Source organism: Haliaeetus leucocephalus, unplaced genomic scaffold (genome assembly GCF_000737465.1).
Source record: "Haliaeetus leucocephalus isolate CR32 unplaced genomic scaffold, Haliaeetus_leucocephalus-4.0 Scaffold229, whole genome shotgun sequence".
In the NCBI taxonomy this organism is placed as follows: Eukaryota; Metazoa; Chordata; class Aves; order Accipitriformes; family Accipitridae; genus Haliaeetus; species Haliaeetus leucocephalus.
In genome coordinates, this window is record NW_010972665.1 from 1,289,267 (window position 1) to 1,310,670 (window position 21,404).

Genomic DNA, 21,404 nt, shown 5'->3' on the forward strand with positions numbered 1-21,404 from the left:
TCTAGCACTCTGTCCCTCACAGCTTGTGGAGGTGACGACTGAGTCCAGGAGGGTTGGCCCGCACCATAACTAACTGCGTCTTTACTGAGGACAATGTAAAAGTATGGCCTGGGAGGAATAGGAGGAGGAGGAGGAGGAGGAGGAGCAGGAAGAGACTTTCCAGTATCTGTTACAGAGGAAATAATGTTGGTGGCTGGTGCCTGAGTGAGCTCAGCGCTCAAACTGGTGCTGGCTGCTGGGTCATGTGCGGTGCCAGTGGAATTTTCAGACGTGGCTGAGCAAGTGCTGTTAGATAAACAAGCTACATATAGTTTGGTGACCTTTTTATCCGCCTTCGTCTCATGACTGGAATTCATTTCAGGCTTACTACTGGGATCTGCGCCGTCAGGGTTGCGTTGTATGGATGATGCATCTGACAAGGAGCAACTTTCCAAGAGTGGCTGCCCAGCATGCACCTCATCTTTGGGGCCTGAAGAGGGAGAATGCCCTGCTGGCAAGCCTTGCTTCCCACTGGGGATGGCCCCATAGGGGGTAGGTGATGAGAAATAACGCCATGCACTGGCATTTGGTGATGCACGCTGCATATAAGGCTTGGGTGCATTCAGGTACACGCAGTCCATGATGGGCACTGGCAACAGGTTGGGCACTTTAGTGCCAGTGGGAGGACGCCATGCAAAGCTTTCCTCTTTGGGAAGAGGAGGACGGGGAGGAGCAAGGGCCTGCCCATGCAGAGTCAAGAAGGAAAAGGAGAGAGGAAGCAGCACCAAATGAAAGGAAAAAGGAAGGAAAAAATGAATAAATTCAAAGAACGAATTCAGTCATTAGACTTGGGTTAAGCAGGTTTTAATACAGCAAGAACAAAAAGCAAATACAGTATCTGGAAGGTCAGTGCAGAAGTCACTCACATACATCATCTCATACATTCTTTCTTAGCACTGCTCACGGCAGCATGCAAACTTTACCCAGCTCTCAAGTCCCTGCCTACACATCCCTTTCTCTGGACTAAATAAATCTCAGTACTGTATTGTTTCGAGAAGCCTGCACAGCAACACCCACCATGCCCCTGGGAAAGCCTGAGTCAAGATTTAACATCCTAGCTAACTAAACCCAGGCTCATGCCTGTGTAACTAAATACTTCCCAGCACTGGGGACATTTGAATCTCAAAGTCAAATTCAGAGCTCTAGGCCATCTCTGCACATTAAGTGCACTGCTGAAAAATGAATGTTGTGAAGTTTCACCAGTGCTAATGAAAGCAGACATCATGTGAATACTACAGCCTGCCACAGCTGGCTAAGTAAAAAGTCAGCATTTCCTCCTTCTAAAAGCTAGCTCTTGAATTCTCTTCAGGATTTTTCCGTCCTAAAAATGCTTTCAGGAAGATGAGAACAATTAAAGTTTCTTGAGGAACTGAGTTCGTAAGAATTTGTCTCCAGAATCAAGATCACCAACAGAGAAATCCTGCTTCTAGTAAATAATAAAAAAATGCCTTCCTGTTTTTGGTACTTTGCAACATATAGGTTGCTAACTGCACAACTGCCTGCTGACTGCAACTCCAATTACAGTGAATTTATTCTGAAAGCCAAACTGTTTTGAAATAAAATAACTTAGCAATAGAGAGGCTTCGTTTTATTTACTACTTTGTTACCAGTAGTTGAAAACTATAAACCACTGAAAGGGAGAGAATTAAAACACCCACCTAGTGAACAGTAGCTCCCTGCATTCTTGCAAATTGACCCTCTGGAGAGTACGAAAGGAGGTTTTACACACACCCTGTTATCATACCCTTATGGGCAAAGGCTGACTAAACCAGTGCTAAAATGGTCAAAACCAGAGTATGAAGATGCCTTAACAGCTTGCAACATTCAAATCTGAAAAAATACCTTCTTTAAAATTCATCCACATGTGACAGGTTGTGGCCAGCATCCATTCTTGTTACATGGATGTAGACCTAGAATAGCTTCATAAAATTACAGCTGCTGTCCTGAAATCTACTGTCCTCATGCTACCCCTCTTTCCACCCCTTCCCTGATGTGTAAGGTTGTGGAGAAGCGGGTTGGTAAGTGGCTCCTTCTGAAGGGCTTGTGCTTCTGGAACAGGCTCATTCCTTTTGATTCCTTAAGGACAGTAGTTTCAGTCTGGAGACTTCAGAGAGCCACAATATTTCACTAGGTTAGATGAAGCCTCACTTTGCCACTATGTAGTATTATCAGGAAATACTAATTCACCACCTGCAATTGCTGTTTCCATTTTCTTCCATTTCAGCTTAGTTGGACAGGAGTCCTTACTGAATTCTATAAGAAGTGCTATGTGCATTAGCGCTCTCTCTGTTCCTCAACAAGATCAATAACGGACTACAGGACAGCTGTAAGTATCAGGCAGTAAATGGGTCTCTCCTTTAGGGTGCTGCTCCTTCCTGTGCCTTCGAGTTGTGCTTTCTTCCGCTTTCACTTACAATTTCAGGAACAGTGTCTGTTCTGTGGCATTGCTATAGGTCCCTGATGATGGGAGCAGTCACCCTGATAGCAGACAAGGCTTTAAAGGGACACTGTCTCACAGAAGAAAGTGGTTTCTAATGAAGGGTTTCCTTATCAGCTTTCAGACTGCTTCTATGCAGACCAACCACCCAAAAGAAAAAGGATGAAGTTACACATCTCTTAACAATTGACTTCCAACACTTTACCTTCTGGTACAAATAACCTTTCCCTTGTTGGCTTGTATCAGTTAAAGTGTTAAAACTGAAAGGCATTTCCCCAATATCTTGTTCTTAATGTTGGGTGTAACTCTGCTTTCAGCCTGCAGTAACCTCTAAGAAACAGACCAACATAAAAGACAAAACAGTAGTAGATGACTATGTCACCTTTTTTCTTGCAAACGAATAGCATTGTCCTCCTCCTTCATCCACCAAGGAAACACTGTGGCATGCCTGAACACACGAGCTCCACAGCACTCTGCTGACATCAGTGTTGCCCCCATTTTAAAGGTAGGAAAAGCTGAGGCACAGCAACTTACCCAAGTCTGCGGCAAAGTCTGGAGTTCAACCCAGGACTCCTGACCACGAACCCAGTGCTTGAACCCAGAAGATCACCCTCAGGGTCACAGAAGAAAGGCTTACCTGTGGCTTGCTGTCTGAGGAAAGGTTCGGACGCACACTCCTATAACCCTTGGCAGCCAGAGAAGATGGTTGGGCATCCCCATTGGCATCACTGTTAGCTGACGACCTCCAATCATCTACAAGGGGAAGGAAAACTCATATCACAGAGGATTCCCTCCAGCTACAGGACAGGCAAAAGGAAAGGACTTTTTCTTCCTTTTTTTTTTTCTTTCTTTCTTTCTTTTTTCTCCAGGCAACAAGAAATAACTTCCAAGAAAGCAACAGAAGCAACAACATAAGCAGCCAATGTTTGTACCTGTTTCTGGGTTTTCTGGCTCCAGACCTAAGCATTTCACAGAAAGGAGGAAGAGAAGAGGTGGAGGATAGGCAGAGAGGAAAAGAAAGGGGAAAAAATAAACTGTTACATTTACAGAAAACATGTACCAACTGAAGTTGAGTTGAGCTACTTCATTTCACACATAAAACGTTTTCTGACAGGGCTGCGTAATTACCATAGAGACCAGCCCTAAACATGATGCCCTCCTTGTTTCTGACCTTTGTAAACACAAGGCAATTCATTCAGAGTACTGAAGAAACAATTGTTCATTGACATTCTTATTTCAGAGGCAAAAAGGCAGCCCAGCTAGCTACTTTCTAAAGCTGCAGCTTGATGTCCAGACACCACAAATCACTGGAAACGTATGGACCCCATATTCAGCCATGATGCAGGCTATGAAGACATGTCTATCCTTATCAACATCACTATGTATGATTAACTGAGATAAAGGACTGCCAACAAACAGATCAGGTTTTGCAGAGCAAGCGCGTGTGCACGAAGGGAATTATAAAATATGATGTTACTTTACAACCTAGTCCCTGCAGCTAGGTGCATTGGTCTCATCACCTATTTACCCACCTCCCACTGGGCTCCTCCCCACCCCTCTACCCGTTTTGCTGTTTAAGTTACATGCAAAAAGCTCTTCCGGCTCCAAAGTACATTTCATAAAGCAATTGAGAGAGTAACCAAAGGCAGTATTAATGAGCTGATTTCCATAGTAATGGGCTCATTGCCATTCAAGCCACTGGAAATTTATGAAGCCATCAACAGAAGGGAGAGAGGCAATGGTGGGGGGTAGGAGTGAAGAAACAGAGAATGGCAGGCATGAAAAGAGGGTAGGTCACAGGTGGAGCAGAATGGGAGGAGAAGACAGAGCAGAAAGCAGCACATTGGGGCTGGAATTAATGGAATTGCCCTTTGTCCAACAATACAGTCAGAAACGATGTATGCTTTGCTTTCAAGAGCAAGTGTGACCCCCCCTTCCCCCTTAACGGCATCTTGCCTTTGGGAGTTCATCCTCTCTGCCAGACCCACAACTCTAGCCAAGTTTGTTGTGCTTTGCCTGTCTCCTACAATTAAGTAATTACATGTCTGCTATTGAAAGATGGTAGAGCTCTGTGGCAACACTGTCTGGGACACTATCCCTGCTCCCTCAGCAACACAAGTGAATGCTACGGTGGCAGTAGCACTGCTCAGTCTCTTTCTGTTCCACCTCACGCCTGCAATAAAAGGAGTTGACAGGGGCCGGCCAGGGAAAAAAAAAAAAAAAAATTAAAAAAAAAATAAAATTGAGAGGCTTTGGTGCTCCTGACAGCAAAAGGGAGCTGTAAACAAACTTAAGCCAATGAGTGGTCATGAAACCTGCACTAGGAGAGAACAGGAGTCAGTCTCCTTCCACTGATCTGGTTCTTGCAAGAGGTTTCCAACTATGCTACGGGATTTAGGGCTTTAAATTGTAGCTAAAAAAAGTCATCCCAAGACCCTGGACTGACTTCTCTTGACGTTATTGTGAGTAACATATTCCAGTTAACATTCCACCCACTTACTTTCAGGTTGCTCACCATCCTGAGGACATGACAAAGTGATATTCTGATTCTCTTCATAGGCTGGAGATGCCCAGAGGGTCACAGCTCCTTTTCCGCTGCAGACTTTAGTGGGATCCATTTCTAGAGGAAATGCACATGCACAGAGGAGACACATGGAAACAGATGATACAAAGCTACTAGGAGCCATCAGAGCTCTATGGAGTGATTTTAGCATGGCTGCCTCCAGGTGAATCAATCTAGTAATGTTTATGCAGATGAAGATTAGCTCTGGATTTAAAGCATTGAGAAATCAAAGCAGTTTCATATTCAGGTGACTGATGAATGTAGAAGTAAGTTCTGAGTCAGTGTAACAGATCTAAGAAAGGAGGAAAAAAGGATGAGTGTTTGAACCAAATTTCACAGGTCCTTGTGCTTTATGTGGAGATATTGTACTAGCAAGGACATTCTACCATTACACCTTCTGTGGCTCTTCTATAGGGATGTCCCAGTGGTATAAAGCAACACAATTTGTGTGCTGAAGCTTTAAAAATGCCTTCTGTGCAGGACTGAAAGAAAAAAAAAAGTCTTCTGATTACTGGAGGATAAAATCTTGTAACTATGCTGAATATGATCTACAGGCAGGGCACTGCAAGCCACCTTCTTGCCATCTCCCCCCATTTTGTGGCAGTGTTTCACCTTTCCCAAAAACTAAACGGAGATTTAACATATACCTGTTCAGATCACCCTGTGAGCCAGACACTAGATCATGCCAGCGTTGCTGCTGAGGCCCCATTCAGCACAGCTTCTGTGCAGGCTTACTTTTGTGCATTTCAGTCCATGGATTTGGGTTTTTTTCCTCCTGTCACCCTATTAAGTAATAACAAACCAGTACTTCAAGGCTATCTTTCTACCCTTAAAATACTTCCGGAGAGTTGTTTCCTCTAAGGTACCTATAGAAACAATAAGCCTAAAGAGTCTCTTGCTTATCTAAGCTACTTCCACAGGAAAACACATCACCTCCCTTTCTCATGCACTATTACTGACCCTGCAGCTGCCATCAGACTTCAGTTTGACCTACCTAATCAGAGGTGTTAGTCCTACCATGACACTGCACAGGGAGCCTGAAGAGGTACTGAGCACCTGGTGTGTTACACAAATGACAACACTGTGATTTTTGTTTTTATGGGGTGAGGATCATGCTATCTCTGAACAGAGAAGGATGCAGCTCCTCTCTAGGAACTGTTATTATAATGCAAGTTATGCCTTCAGACTGGACAGAGGGGGCAAAGGCTGCTGCTTATTGCCCAGACAACCCATGTTTGTGCAGATCAATATTCCCTGGCTGACTTCAGTAAGGTAATGCCCCATTAAATCCACACGAGTACAGTGCCTACAGACCACGACACTGCCTCAGCTAGGGTTGCAAAACACACAAACCACAGCCAGGGTGGCCGCGATATAGGGAAACATCAAAAGTACTAGATGGACAACAGCAGTAAGGGGAAAGATTCAATGAATGTCAAACACCTGGCTCACATTGAAAGACCTCTGTGCTGGCATCACCACAGTTCAAGCTTTTATGTGGGCTTCCAATGCTTTAGGGATGTCACAAAAAGCATAGCTTCAGATCCACATTTAGGACTGGAGAAAGGATGGAATAAGTAAGGAATCGGAGGATACTTTCCTACAGTCCAGCCTTTAGTTAGTTTAGGCAGCACTGAGGCAGCCTTTGTGAGAGGAAAGACTATCCACACAGACATATCAAATACTGCTCTAATCCTTAAATATACCACATTTGCACTCACACCACACAACTGATCATGCCTTAAGGTCACCCACATGCCTGGTGAAATAGAAGGTGATTTTTCTGCTTGATTTTTGCATGATACAGACAGGGTCAGGATTCCTTTTGCCGAGGAGTCCAGTTCTGGCTATCATTCCCATCCACACAGCACAACACGCAGCCTGAGGACTCTATGGACCCACTTTCAAACCAGAGGACAAAGGTTTAAGCTCTGGGACTCCAGTTTCAAGACTGCTGTAATTCTGAGGCATGGACACACTGTTGGGAGTTACCAGGCTCGATTTAGACATCTGCAAAGAGTGCAGGGCAGCTCTTCTCCTATGCTCCTCCACCTAGATTCCCTTCACAGGCACTGGAGAGAAATGGAAACAGAGTTCAACATGCCATAAATGTCTCCATCATATTGGAGGAGAATCAAATTTGGGAATCAAAGCACTTTTTTATTTTCATACAACATATTAAACCTGTATACTGAATCAAAAGAATAAGAATCAGAAAAAAAAAGTTCTGAACTCAAAAAAATTAAAGTGTTTTGAAAAGGTGTGAAAATAAAATATTGTCAGACTATTTCAGTGTGGGAGAGGAAGACAAGTACCTGAAATGTTGAATTCCCTCACAATTTAGGTGAAATGACAGAAAACAAAAATCTGAATCTCTCAGTACAGAAATCCAGCAGATGGTAATAAACATGACATTAGCACTGCACTAGTCTAACAGAACACATGTGACAGATTAGGAGAGAGAAGAAGTATCAACTAGTCTGACTGTCCAAATCCAGCAAAGTACAAAAATAATCTTGTACTTTTAGTGGGAAAACATGTGCTTGGGTAGGCAGTGACAGACAGCCTAACATCCTTATTTATCCATATAAAGATTCTGTAACGTCAGTGCATGTACAGAAAAACAAACCCATCCCACCAATGCTGAACTATGCTTGAACCTGTAAAATACCATCTCTGACATCCATTTACTTTCATAAATACTAAAGATACATGGGAAACATTCTTTGGTTCATCAGGAGTTTGGTTCAAAATGAGGCTGTAATAACAATATTATTCATAATCAGGCATTAGTAGGAGAGCTTACAATGATCCCAGACTCAAGTAGACACAATTATGTCTGCAGAGGAGCACCATAATTGAGAACAGTGTATTGTGCCATCAAGAGCTAACTTTATTGTGAACTGATGAAATCTACAGCTCTGGAAACAGTGAGAAGAGGATGAAGCTGAAAACTAGCCAAAGTGCATGGGTGAAGCGGGGAAAGGCAGGGCTAGGGGAGAGAGAGAATGATGGCCAACTAATGCATGGCAGGGGAAGGAAGGAAGAAGATACCTGTAGGCAGCACTAGGTGAGGAGAACTTTTCACTTTCTTCACAGGGATTATTTTAACGGCAGAAATAGAGCGTGTACATAAAGGGACGTCAACAGCTGCAAACACAAAAGTGTAAATGGCACATCCAAAAAGGGAAGAACAGAGTTTGGGAAGCATGCCACAAAATTTTCTAATGTACTTGGAGACACAATAGCAGGAAATTTCAAATACAGAAGCAGTCCGGAGAGCAGCGATGCAACCGTTAAAAATATCCCTTCATTCGCCCTAACTCAGGACATGTCTGATTTATGCAGCATACAGAACTGCTTACTGAATTGACTAACTGCTGACTGCCACTATGCTGCAGGCAAAAAAGAATCTGGAAGCATTAGTTTTTAGAAGCCATCAAAAAATTTTAGTGTAATCATTTAGCTGAGATAGACCACATGCAAAATTAAAATGTTAAGTTAACATTAATATGGCTCCATTAAAACAAAATAAAGTGGAAAAAAAGGGACTGAAAGGTTGAGAGAGGAACATTAAACCAGCCACATTACATGAATTCTGTATTTTATGGGACATATTTTACAAGTTCAGCAACAGAAGGAAATGAAACATGAAATAATCTTGAAAATCGTCTCATGCCAAAGGGTAGCGTCAAAATACCCATTTCATAAAAAAATCCATCCATTTAAACAGTAAATTGAAGAGATTTCTACTGGACTCCATCAGCTAGCACACTAATTATACTAGATGTAGTAACATAGGGGAAAACCGTATGTAGCACTGTGCAAAATTCTAGCAATTGTACAAAACTGTCCAAACCAGCTGGTACTTCCTCTGTCTGACTCTGTATTGCAGCTAATGTGAAACTTTTTTTTTTTTTTTTTAAAAAAAAGGGGGGGGGGGGGGGGGGGGAAAAAAGGCAAAGGCAAAACTACTCAGAGGTGAATCTCAACCGTATCTGCCAAGATAAACATCTTGTAAATCATGGCTCCACCAGAATACCTTGAGTTGTCCTCTTGATTTCTGCAGAGCCAGGATTTTCTCCTTTAAAACCTATTAGCTTTCTGCACGTATTAACTGGAAAATACTAGGTGCCTCCTCACATTCCACGCCATCTCTCTCAGGCCTGCAAAATCAGGAATAAGAGGAACCATATTTCTAATACTTTACACACCAATACTGAACACTGGGCCAGCTTGAGGGAAGCACTGACATCGGGGTGGTGTGTACACCCCCCCTTGTGGCAGATCTTTCTGGTCCCTGGCAAAACTGGAAAGCACAGATTTCACCAACCTAGAAAAAGGCTCTCAAGCAAAAGGATGGTGGAAGAGCTTGATAGAATTTTTTCAAAGCTCATAAAATCATTAGTTTTTAATTTGATGTGATTGTTTTAAGTTTGTGTGGGGGTTTTTTTTATATATATATAAAAGAGGAACCCAAATCAAACCCTGTTCTCCATGCTTCTCCCTGAGCACTGGAGACCCTGTGAATACAATAGATCCCAAATCCAAATAGCCTGAGGCTTAGGAAAGAACCCTAATTCTGTTCTGCTCTGTAACTGACTCAATTCATCCATCTATAATGCAGTCAAAATACTAACCACTATAAAAAGGCATCAAAGGAAAAGAAAGGAAATTAAACCAGCAGAAAACCAACTCATACAACCACATACTTTCACCCTGCCAAAACACACACCGTCACTATACAAAACTGAATTCTATAAAGCACACTGCAAATGTGCTGATGTTAACACAGGGACTGGTTTGTTTAGAGAAGTTTGGGTTTTAAATCGTTGTTGCTAATGACAGATTTTTTTTTTTTTATTACTTCAATGGTTAGTTCCTGTCCTTTAATCCTGAGCTCAAACCTTCACCTCCCACTGAAGTTAACAGCATTCAGACATGGGCACCCACAAACCCATGCTGTCTAAACACAATAAGATATTGATTCACAGGTGCTTACAAGTAGTGCACAGCTTTCCTCAAAACAGCACTAAAAATATACAAAGAGGCAAATCCAGCCTGCCACCTTTAAGAGACAAAGAACACTTGTTGAGCTAAGAAATGCTGCTGCTGCTGGCATGGTGCAGCACAAGGCTTTTCTTGTATCAGTTGCCAAGCAAACTAAATTTGGAAATGCCTGCTGTAGTGAATGTCTGGGGAAATCAACCACATCACGCAGCTGACATGCAGGGGGAGCTGAAGAGATGTTTAACCCACCTTTTTCTTGTCCATTGCTGCTCAGCCCGTTGACAACAGTTTTTGTAGCATCGATTTTTTCGTGTTCTGTTAGATAAGTGAAGCAGCGGATTACTTCTGGGTTAAAACCTCTGCAACTGAATTTAACCTCTGACTATGAGGGGATGCCATGGGTCAGCACTATTTGATTCATGAGCTAGGAAGTATTCCTACTACCTCAGGAGATGTTACTTGGAGACACAAATTTCCCTTGGGTGACACCCCTGTTTCTCCCTTCCCTTTGCCTACCTAGATCACAGCATTTTTTAAACAGGCACTGTCTCTGTATATGCATATGGTATCCAGCTCAGTGATGAGATTTTCAAGAGAGATTTTTCAAGTCTGTAATGTCCTCAGCTAACATGAATAAAACTGGAATTCAGAGAAGCACAGAAGATAGTGCTAGAAAGGACCTCCAAGGGGCATCTAAAGCCATATTCCTTCCTGACCTATGGCAGAAACAAATCTGCCTCTGTCACTGCTGACAAGTGTTTGCCTAACGAGTTCTTAAAAACTTCCAGCAACACTCTAAAGCAACCTGTTCCAGTGCTTCACAACCTGGAAGCTTGTCAATGCTTAAGCCAAATTCCCAGCTCATGTTTTTCAGACCCTGATTAGTCTCCTAGCCTTCCTTTGGACTCTCTCCAAATGGTTCACATTTTTCTCAAAATGTGGTGCTAAAAACTGGACATGATAGTCTAGCTGATACTTGATAAAGTGCTAAAATCAAGTTGGAATATTATTCCACAGGTCCTACATATGGCACTTAGGTATGGCATCTGCTTTGTTTTTCACTCTGATTTAGCCGGCTACCCAGCCAAGCCGAGAAGCTTTCCTCTTCCCAACCAGACCACATTTCCTGGTCCCTCATTTTTCTTTGTGCAGCTGATTTTTTTCCTAACCAGATGTCAAATTTGCATTCACCCCTATTAAAACATACAAAATTCTTTTAGATAATTTTTTCAGGTAATCAATAATTTTGAATTCTTGTATTCCAAAGTGAAAGAAGCTAAACTGACCTACACCAGTTTAAGATGTTTCTATTCGTTTTTTGAGCATTATGGGCCAAGTTGAAAGAACAAACATGAAGCCAGGACACTTTTTCCTAAGAAGCCGTGCCGCTGTGTCTCAATAGTCAGATACCTTGAGCTTTCAAGGGCTTTGACTCTTTCTGGGAGGCAGAAGAGGAGTCAAAAAAAAGAAAGAGTAATTGCATCAGAAACAGACAGGAATATTTCTACTAATAAAAAGGAATGCCAACAACGGCAAGTGAAAATCAACACAGACTTACCAGAGCTCATTGTGGTGGAGGGACTTGCCTTTTTCACTTCTGGATTTTGTTTATGTCTGTTTAAAGTGAAAGGCAGAATGGTTACGTTACATTTCATGTTTGCCCAGACAGCACTGGACATGATGCTGAACATTCATTACACAAGTCAAGGTAATAGTCACAGTTTCTTCAAAAAATTTAGTTTCAAAACCCAAATGGATTTATGTCAACCACCAGTTACGTTTTTTGCTGATAATTATCAGAAATCAAAGAGCATTTCCACCCAATATAGGTACTACTTTCAGACTTCAAGACTAATCCTCAACATTAAATTGCAAGATACTGATTAAAGCCTAAGAGTCTATATATGGCAAAGTGCAAATCTGGCTAGCTTCTAATATATAAAACGTGCATCACCATTAAGAAAAAATAAAGATATCTCAGGGAGACTAAAAGCTTTAAGCTAAGACTCTCAACTTAGACCATTGCCAGATTTCAAGGTGATCTGTTGCTCAGATCAAAGCCAGTCTGGTCTCTCCTTTGAAAGATGTTACAATACAGAAGATATATACTTGTCGAAACGCACATTAACTTCTGCACCAATCATTTGCTGCAGTGCCACTGGTATTTTCAGGATCAGACTCCAGTAAATGAAACTTTACAATTAGTGGCTTTAATCCTCCTGGGACCAAAGGCAGTGAAATTACCAACCCAAGAGAAAAACTACCAGATGGGGACCAGAGCAGAAAAAAGTCAATTTTCATGGTCATGACAGTCTAGGGAGGACAACTGTGGGGCCTCTTCGTACCCAGTGCCCAATCCTGTAGGGGCTTGGTATCTGCAGCAAACAAACAGGTTTCAATGTCACACCACAGATGTTTGTTTGAACAGTCAAAGAGCCACATTGCTATGTAACAAGTCCATGTTTGCCAAGATCTCTCAACTCTCTAAAGGTCCTAGCTTGAATTACAAACCCTTTAATTTTGTGTTCCAATCTTACCACCACCACCAAAAGTTAGTGCCAAAGAGACCAAGATCAAGTGTAACTCCAGCCAATTAATGGCTTCCATGACATGAATAGTAGTAGGTATCTGAAGCTGTGAAATCATGCATAAACAAAGACCCTAATCTGTGAAGTATAGGGAAAAATTGCTCAGAGAAACAAGAAACTAAACAAGAGAGTTGGAGATACTTGTTTTCCTGTTACATGAACTGGAGGCAGCAGTGGGACATTGTAAGAGGTGGAAATTGCCTTCAGGGAATTGAATTTGCGCTCTTGCCTCAGGTGTCCCCATTCTTAACTAGCATTTGTTTCGTACCAGCCAGGATATAATAAGCATGTTCAACAGATACTCAAAAGGAAAGAAAAGAAAATTCAACAAGCAAATATACTAACAGATCTGTCTGTAAAACCAGCCAATATCTGGGCTCTCCAGCATGCCACCCTAGCAACAGCTGCCAACACTTAAGTATTTAAATATTTTCTTCATTAAAATATGCACATAAGATATACACCATGGGTTGGTGAAGGCTCAGCAGGATGCAGCCTAACTCCAAACTGATCCCAGTAAAATACAGTGTGAAGTGGAGGGTGCAGTCTAAAACTAGTCAACAACAAAAGCTGAGCCCAACTTAAAGGTCTGCTGCCTGACTGTGCCTGCCTGTACAGTATCTGCTTTTTGTTTCTGCCATTTCATATTAACAGAAAGTACCCTGAAATAGTAACAGTTGACACAGCCTGAAAATTTAGACAAATGTACTTAATAATAATAATAATGGTCTTTCTGATCTCCATACATCTCAGTTACAGAAAGATGCCTTAGTTCAAGCAAAGCAGAAAGAAACAGGCTAAAATAATAGGCTATCCAGGCTAAGGAGGTTTGTAGCAGTATCATGCTCTTCTACATATGGAAAACTGTTACGAGTTAAAGTCACTGGATAAATACGAGTCCTGCCATAGGGCAGGGAGAAAAAACTACAAGAAGGGGCAGTACTGCAGTAAGTACTCAGCTTTAGGATTAAAGCCATTCTGAAGCTGAGGACATTGCTGGTACCCAGAAGTTTTGACTCAGTACTGGCCCTCTCCATAGGCTTCATGCAAGTCAACAGGAAATTTCTTCCACTCCAAGCATCCCCAAAAGGTTGCATGCTTTCCTCTGGTATACGAGATAAAAAAGGCTGGGGAAGGAAAAAAAAACAAACCCAAAACAATCTAGCATATTACCTTTTCAGGAGAGGAAAGGGGAAATACTAGCTCACGTGCCTTGGCAAAGGCAGGGTCCACCGCTACTGCAATCCCAGAGCGACACAGGTCCCCTTCCACAACGGCAGCATCCAAGTAATTAAACTTGTGACCCCATGCTTTATACCTTTTAAACTGTCCCATGTCTCTTTAGAAACAGTGACATCACAACTGCCATAGAACTCCGATTTCAGTGATGGTTTTTTGATTCAAGAGTCTTGACATTGCTTAGTGTGAAGCACTGGCCTTCATTGCATTGAGAAAAACATTAAGGCAAGAATTCACACCAAAAAAAAGCACAATTATTTGGCCTTAAAAGAACAAATTTTCACATGAAGTGATTTGAGGTTAAAAATAAAGTGATAATTATAAGAAGTAAGTTTGCTAAAATTAAATGGAGGAGGTGTACAAACTCATTAGAACTACATCTAGAAAAATGACTTTTCCACATATCCCCACACTTACTAGCAATTACAGAATTCAATTAAAATAAGAAGCATTCAGCATTCACTTAATGTGAAATTAATCAACATTATTCAAGCACTGAAACGAACACATACTTAATGCAGGTTCCCATACACAGAATGGATTCAGTGTGCTCAGGAAGAGCATAACCAATCCTGAGCACCTGGGTTGGTGTAACTCCAGAAACTCCACTTAAAAGTTGATTTTGACTAGTTGAGGATCTGCACACAGATTTGCTGCATGCAGGTAGAAATAACTGCTGTTTAGATTGAGGAAATTATGGTGCACTTTTGCAGTTGAGAACATGCTTCAGTGCCTTTCTGCATTGGGGCTAGAGAGTTATTCTACCTGCCTCCCATATGCTTAACCCAAACCACACACTGAAGTCCTATTAGGCCTATCTTAGGCCTAAGACTGCTCTTGGGATCAGATACCTGGTCCAGCCAGACAGCACATCTGGCTCCACAGCCCCAGTCTAGCCAAGTGTTGCCCTCTGTAACACTTGGGAAGGTACATGCTGCAAGTCAGTGTGCCGTTGAGTGTTTGGATGGTACATCCTTAGAGCAGTCCCCGACACAATGGCCAGACGTGCTGTCTGTGGGCTGTGGGAGCAGATGGATCTGGAAACATTTGCTGCTGCCAGCTCCCCTCGAGAGCTTCCTGTAGAGATGGCCAAGCCATTCCTGTAGACACACATGCAAGCACTCACTGCAGCACTTCAGAAGGGAGCCTTTCAAAGGGAACCAAAACCAAGATCCCTCGTGTCAATATTAAAAACAGAAAAACTGGTACTGCCAGATCTGACATGACATAACATGACACTCCAGAACCCCCCTGTGTCTCCTTACAGCTCCCTGCTCTAAGCCAGCTAGCCAGTGTCTCCTTGCCAGACTGGAATTCATGCCTTTCCTGAAATGTGACAGACAATAGCAACAAAAGCTTCAAAGCTACAGACATTCAATGAAAGGTAATTAATTCCTCAGAGCATAAGCCAGCAGCGGTAACCCTGAACATGCCAATGTCCATACATAACATCCACCAACTCTTTGCCAGCTTGGTCATACCTCTAGACAGATGTTTAATGCTTCCTTCCTCCCCTTCACTCCCAGTACATTTCTTCCAAGGCTGCAGCTCCTTCCCTACTTGGTGTGGAAAAGAGAGCAGTGCATTTAGAAGCCTATTTAGGAGGAATGCAGATAAGTGGCAACTACTTCTGCACAGCATGTCTCTGGATTATCTCACATGCTCTAAACGTTTGAGTACTCCCCCTACAACGGCAGGGGGTAACAAACAGCTCATTAATAGTTCCAAGCAAGGACACACACTCACTGGTATCTCAGCTAAGAGTCGCAGGCAGTGGTTATTTTTGGTGGTCTAATGTGCTTGTGGGGAAAAGTAATTTCCTTTCGTTTCTTCTCTTGTTATTATTGACAGCTCTGATGACTCACACAGGATTTTAAAACAATTGCTAAACATGAGATGAGCATTCAAAATTTATTGGGCAGGTCCTTTATATTCCCGAGATTTGGAGTCCTGCTTTACCTTCTCAGGTCTGAATTTTTTACATTTTCAAAGTTGTCTTTCCATATACAAGAGCTTTAGGTGTTTTGTGACTGGACTTAAATGAAAAATCAAATTCTTATTTGTATTAGTCTAATCTAGGAGTTGAGGCTTTTAAAAAATGGTATGCTTTCAGATTTCAGGGATGATCAGCAATCACAAAACTTATTTTCACTTGGTCAGGTCTCACACATCACAGACAGCACTCATTTGTTTAGTCCCTGGCTCAGACCCTTTCTCACATTGCCACCAACGTTCCTGACCCAGATGCTCTGCTCAACCAGTCATGCCATGCCAGCAATGTGGAGTCCCAAATCTGGGAAGTGGGCAAAGACTGTAGCCTATGCCTCCTGCCAGGTGGTTCCTCTGCTCAAAGGAACTTGATGCAAAGAACATCTCCTCCGTACTTCTCACTTTGTATTACAAAGTGTGGCAAGAAAAAATAAGTAGAACTGTATGATGGCAGCTCCAGGTTAACCCAGGCAATCAGCTCTTTCTCCAAGTATCATTATTCTCTTATCCTGAAATACTGAGAAAAATATGTTGCCCGTCATTTTTATTTTAAGGGTTAAAGAACATCCTGTTATTCCTTCAGAAAACATTATGCTCCTAAGAATAAATGTCATGAAAAGACTATGAATAACCAAGCAGTGCACACAGAAGAATCATACCAATTCTGCACAAGACAACAGCCTCCCCATGCTCTTCAGCGAGTGTTAAGACAGCAGAGAGGGAGCAGTGAAAGCTCACTAAATGAAACAAATGGCAGCATAGAACACAAGCTTGGATAAGGTGTTCTTATAAATACCTGAAGTTACAGCTGTTAGAATAAATGAACATAGCACATTTCATATGCAGTATCACTGCTTTTTTTTTTTTTTTTTAAATGGTGCATGTTTGTTTCCTTCCTAATGGGCAAAATTAAGTTTTCTGGGGCAAGTGTGCCAGTTTTTGTGCAATTTAAGAGGATTGTGACCCTCTTAATACTAAAAGTCAAATAGGAAATGTAAATTAGGAGATGTGGCTTTAAGAACTCAGAGATGCTTTTGAACCAAGTCATCTTACAGTCATCAACTTCAGAGTAAACAAAGTTTAGCTGCAACCTGAGTTAACTCAGTTCAAGGTCACCACTTTTGGAGCAGGGGGCAGAAAAGGATCTCCTGGGTCATCAGGCCTACTCCCATGCTATTGCAGGCAACTGTGTCATACAGTCCTGTGCAAGGACGTTTCACGTTCCAGCTTAAAACTGGTAAGGTTTCCTGCCTCCACTGCTGCTCCTGGAAGCCTGCTCCAGAACTCATTCCTCTTATGGCTTGAAAGCTGTTTCTGATTTGCAACCTAAATTTAATTCATGAAGAGCTACAGCTAAATTGTTTTGCACCAACACGATTTTTCTCTTTAAGCAGCTCTTCCCCCTTGCGCTCACCCCCATTCATACATTTTTAGAAAGCGATTGCACCTCTGGGTCTTCATTTTGTAAGCCTGTAAACAAGCATTTCCAAAGCAATTGGTCTGCATGTTGTCACCCATCTCATTAAATTCTGGCAAATAGCGGAAGATTGTAAAAGGCTGGCAGTCCAAAGTCTAAACTCTACTTAATGTCACAGAACTGGAGAGCGAAGCCTACAGCTGACACGCCCAACAGCTGAAAAGCAAGGTTTACAAGGTAAATCAGCTTTTTTGTCCGTTCTAATTCTGGCCTGTCTACTAAAACCAATTCTACAGTCAGTGCTAGCACAAATAATGATTTGATGTCTACAGGGACCTCCCTGCAAAGAAATAGACTGCAATAATTTCACATCAGCCACTGAACCTTCATTAAGTGACAATGAGTTATACCTGCAGGGTTGTGGGGATGAAAGGTGGTTCCTCCCTGAGCCATCAACCTCCTGCTCCGCTACAGACACATGGCTTAGAAAACAGCCGACCAGAGGGTTGTTTGGCACAGAGCAGACAGAAGAGTAACTTGGCATGCAGTGCATCACCAGTTCCCTCTGGATAAGTTAACTACTCATAGCAGTAGCCATACAGCCAAAAACATTTCTTCTCATGACAATAGATTTTAAATACACTGTAACTGGCCTTTGACTTCCTCCTGCATCTGTCATGACTGTCCTCTGGTTTTTGTATTTGATGGCTGAAATGATGGCGACAGTAGCTGTGGCCCATGTATCATTCATTTCTGCTAAAGAAACAAATGCCTTTGTGCCACACCCATACACCCAAGCAGTTCACATGAACATTTTAAAACTTTGGAAAGAAAAATTAAAATTTATAGGACATTTAAAATAAAATCTCATATTCATCTTAGCACGAGACACAAGGCACAGCATTTGAGAGCAGGAGAAGCTGAGATCTCTGCTCAGATTTATCTGTGATATGTATGCTAACACCTCATAGATGGAAACATTTCACAAACAAACTGATGTACATCCTATACAAGGGAGCTCACTGGGCACAGCTCTGAGGCTGCCAGCTCCAGAGGGAGAGCTGTAAATGATTTAACAGCATACCACAACCTAAGACCATTCAGGACACGTAACTCAACTGAGACTCGTACAGGAATTTGGGCAGGGAGCACGCATCTACTAAAATTGGGATTTATTTACAGTTAAGGGATAATTAATTCAATGACACCAGATTTACCTTTTTGAAAAACAGAAATCTTTCAGACAATCTGCAATGACTGCACCTAGCCAAGAGGATGGTGGTTTTATACTTCAGCTGGAAGAAATAGAAGATTCGTTGAGTTCAAGCTGTTGTGAGACTACTTGTAAGAGCTGTGCAGCTGGGGTGCCCTGCTTACCGCACTTAACTCTCTGTACACCTCTGATATGGGGCCACTTGTGCCTCTGGAGAACAATTGCTGTAAATAAACAGACCCAAATTCCAGAAGCCCTAATTACGTATAACAATGGATGCATTCAGCTGACTGCAGGATTGAGGGACACAAACACTACATTGCGTTTACTAGAGTGAATGGCATTCTATAAATACAATCAATTAGATCATCTAAACAACATCCAGCAGCTTCTCTTGCGTGATTTTGTATAACAAAGACTACAAAGGCTGTCTTCACCTCTGTCACACACTCTCAAACAGTGAAGTAGTAAATAAGAGGAAGTTGCATTAAGTAGAAATACTAATTAGAGATTGACTAGTGTCACAAGTTCAAATCCAGATTACAAACATTTCACAAAAATTAGGGTAGAGAGAAGATTCTGATGCACCTCTGACATATAAACCAGATACTTTAATGCTACAGACCACGTTATACCATCCCAGACACATCCTGAGATTCCTAGCTGTGTAAGGCAGAGGAATTGCATAGGCATTAATAAGTGCTCACTGTGGCAACCACACCAAACAATTTTTATTTATGACCTCTGCTAGCACTAGCTGTTTTGAAGCTCTGCACAAACACTCACTAAGCAACAGCTAACACTTTTCAAGGTATATAGGTGATTCTTATTTTACACAGAGATGGAAGATTCGTGCCTTTATTCTATGGAACATCTGAAATCAGCTGAGCTGGCACAGTGTAACAAGGTGCACATATCAGTCTTGCAGTTAGCTTTTTATAGTTTCAGAATAAGCAAAACCACTTTGAGAGTTAGTCTCTTTTCCATGCAACTGCAATAACCTCCAGGGAACCACATAAAGCTAAGTCTAGCCAACACGTATGGGGAGCCAGGCATACAATACTTCCAACACACCTTTGACAAGCCTAGGGATGCAAGTTGAAATTAGACAGGGTCATTTTCCTTGGCCTTTGCCAGCCTGGAGGGATTGCTACACTAGAAAAATTGCCAGGGAACTGATTCATCTACCTGAATATCATGCACAAAAAGGTCCCAGCAGAACTCAGAAGGCTGGTCACTGTCAAACATCCAAGGCCAGACAGCAAACCCATGCCTGCGAGGGAATTCAGGCTGGAGTGCTAGCTTGCTAGCCTCATTGGACTGCGCTGCCTCTAAAGTCACCTACACACTGGAATGAACACAGCGACTACCCCTCTACTCAGTACTGAGAATGTTCTGAGAAAACCAAACTGCTGGGTTAAGCAACAGTTTGACATCCAAAGTGTCTCCAGAAGTAGCAGAAAGTTACATTCCAGAAGCCAGTCTTCATCTTCACTTCCCTCTGACTCCTCCACCCCCAGGTGACCAAATTCACATATTGCTGAGAACTCCACATCCGTTCTCATCATTTTCATTTTGGCAACTGCCTCAGAATCAGCATTCAGGAACTACTTTCAATCCTTCCTTCCCATAAAAATAGGTATGAGAAAGATCCAGTCACTAGGGTAAGGAGGCAAGGATCTGCCCATTTCCCTTAATAAGAACACAAACCCATGTAATCAATACCTTGATACCTCCCCTCTTTTCAAGCAGCAACTGGAAATATCTATCCAAATGAAAGCAGCAATCTGAAAAATCAGTGTGTACCGCCCCAACAGACCTACTCACTCAGTGCATAGGCCAGTACCATGTAAAGTCCTGGGAGTTCACCCCACATCAGCTCTAGGAGGACTAGCTTTGACTAACTGTGGTTGAAAAAACATACCAGTATCCTTACCTTGATTCAGACTTTTCAGTTAATGGTGCCATTTTCCGAGTCCCTTGATTTCACTCCATAAAAGGCATGAAAGAGTTAAGGAAACCTTTCACTGTGCTGCCCAGTCACTTGGCTGCTGAGGTGTAACAAGAAATTTGTGGAGGCATCTCCCTATCTCTCTCTGGCACCCTTAAATATTGTGCTCCTCCTACTGCTGTGCTTTAATTAGCCAGCTGGTTCTTAGTCACCCCATGCTGTCACTAGGCTTGCTCACCATCAGCCACCCCCACCCACCCTGCCTGCCTGTCACTCCCCTGCCACTGTCATCATGAAAGACACTGACTCCTCCTGCAGCTCTGGATCTGGGGAAAGGAAAGAAAGAAAGTTTGGAGGTGACACTCCATGGTAGCATAGGTATGGGATGCACTTCAGAAGGGAAGTGACAGGCAGACCTTGAAGAAACATTAAAGTACAGGGAAAGTACTTGAAAAAGCACCTTTTTTTTTTTTTTTTTTTACCAGGCAGCACCTGCTTGTCAAGGAACGAATATTTTCATCAGCACTGGACACAGCAGATCCTATTTCAATGGGGAGGAGCTGAACAGGTAGCTAATGTTTCTGCACTTGGCAGCTGAGATTTGTAGCATAAATACCTGACATGACACAAAGGGAAACTAACTGCTTACATGGCTATTACAAATTATATGCCCACTCCATGGGCATCATAACAGGCATCAAAGGAGCTTTCTAAGCCACAAGCTGTACTAGGGTGTCCCTAACACAGTGCAGCCTGGCTCCCCTTTAGACAGCCTAAGACTCACACTGGAGTGGAGGTGGTGCCAGCTTTTAGGAGAGTGAGGGTACACTCACATCCCCAGGCCTGGGCAGCCTGTTGGTTAGGAAGGTGAGTAGCAGCACAGGATCATAGACTGGTTTGGGTTGGAAGGGACCTTAAAGATCATCTAGTTCCAACCCCCTGCCATGGGCAGGGACAC

At 42.5% G+C, this 21,404-nt stretch overlaps 1 protein-coding gene across 1 annotated transcript in view; it reads right to left on the reverse strand.

Annotated features, from left to right (window-relative positions):
- The window catches only part of SORBS1 (sorbin and SH3 domain containing 1), a 177,966-nt gene that overhangs the window by 58,961 nt on the left and 97,601 nt on the right, over positions 1–21,404 (reverse strand). Inside the window, exons 4-8 of the mRNA XM_010567739.1 lie at positions 11,608–11,663; positions 10,299–10,364; positions 4,977–5,096; positions 3,409–3,435; positions 3,114–3,229 (exon numbers count right to left, since the gene is read on the reverse strand). Of these exons, the coding sequence (XP_010566041.1) occupies positions 3,114–3,229; positions 3,409–3,435; positions 4,977–5,096; positions 10,299–10,364; positions 11,608–11,617 (339 nt within the window). The 5' untranslated portion in view covers positions 11,618–11,663. The remainder of the gene's footprint in view (positions 1–3,113; positions 3,230–3,408; positions 3,436–4,976; positions 5,097–10,298; positions 10,365–11,607; positions 11,664–21,404) is intronic.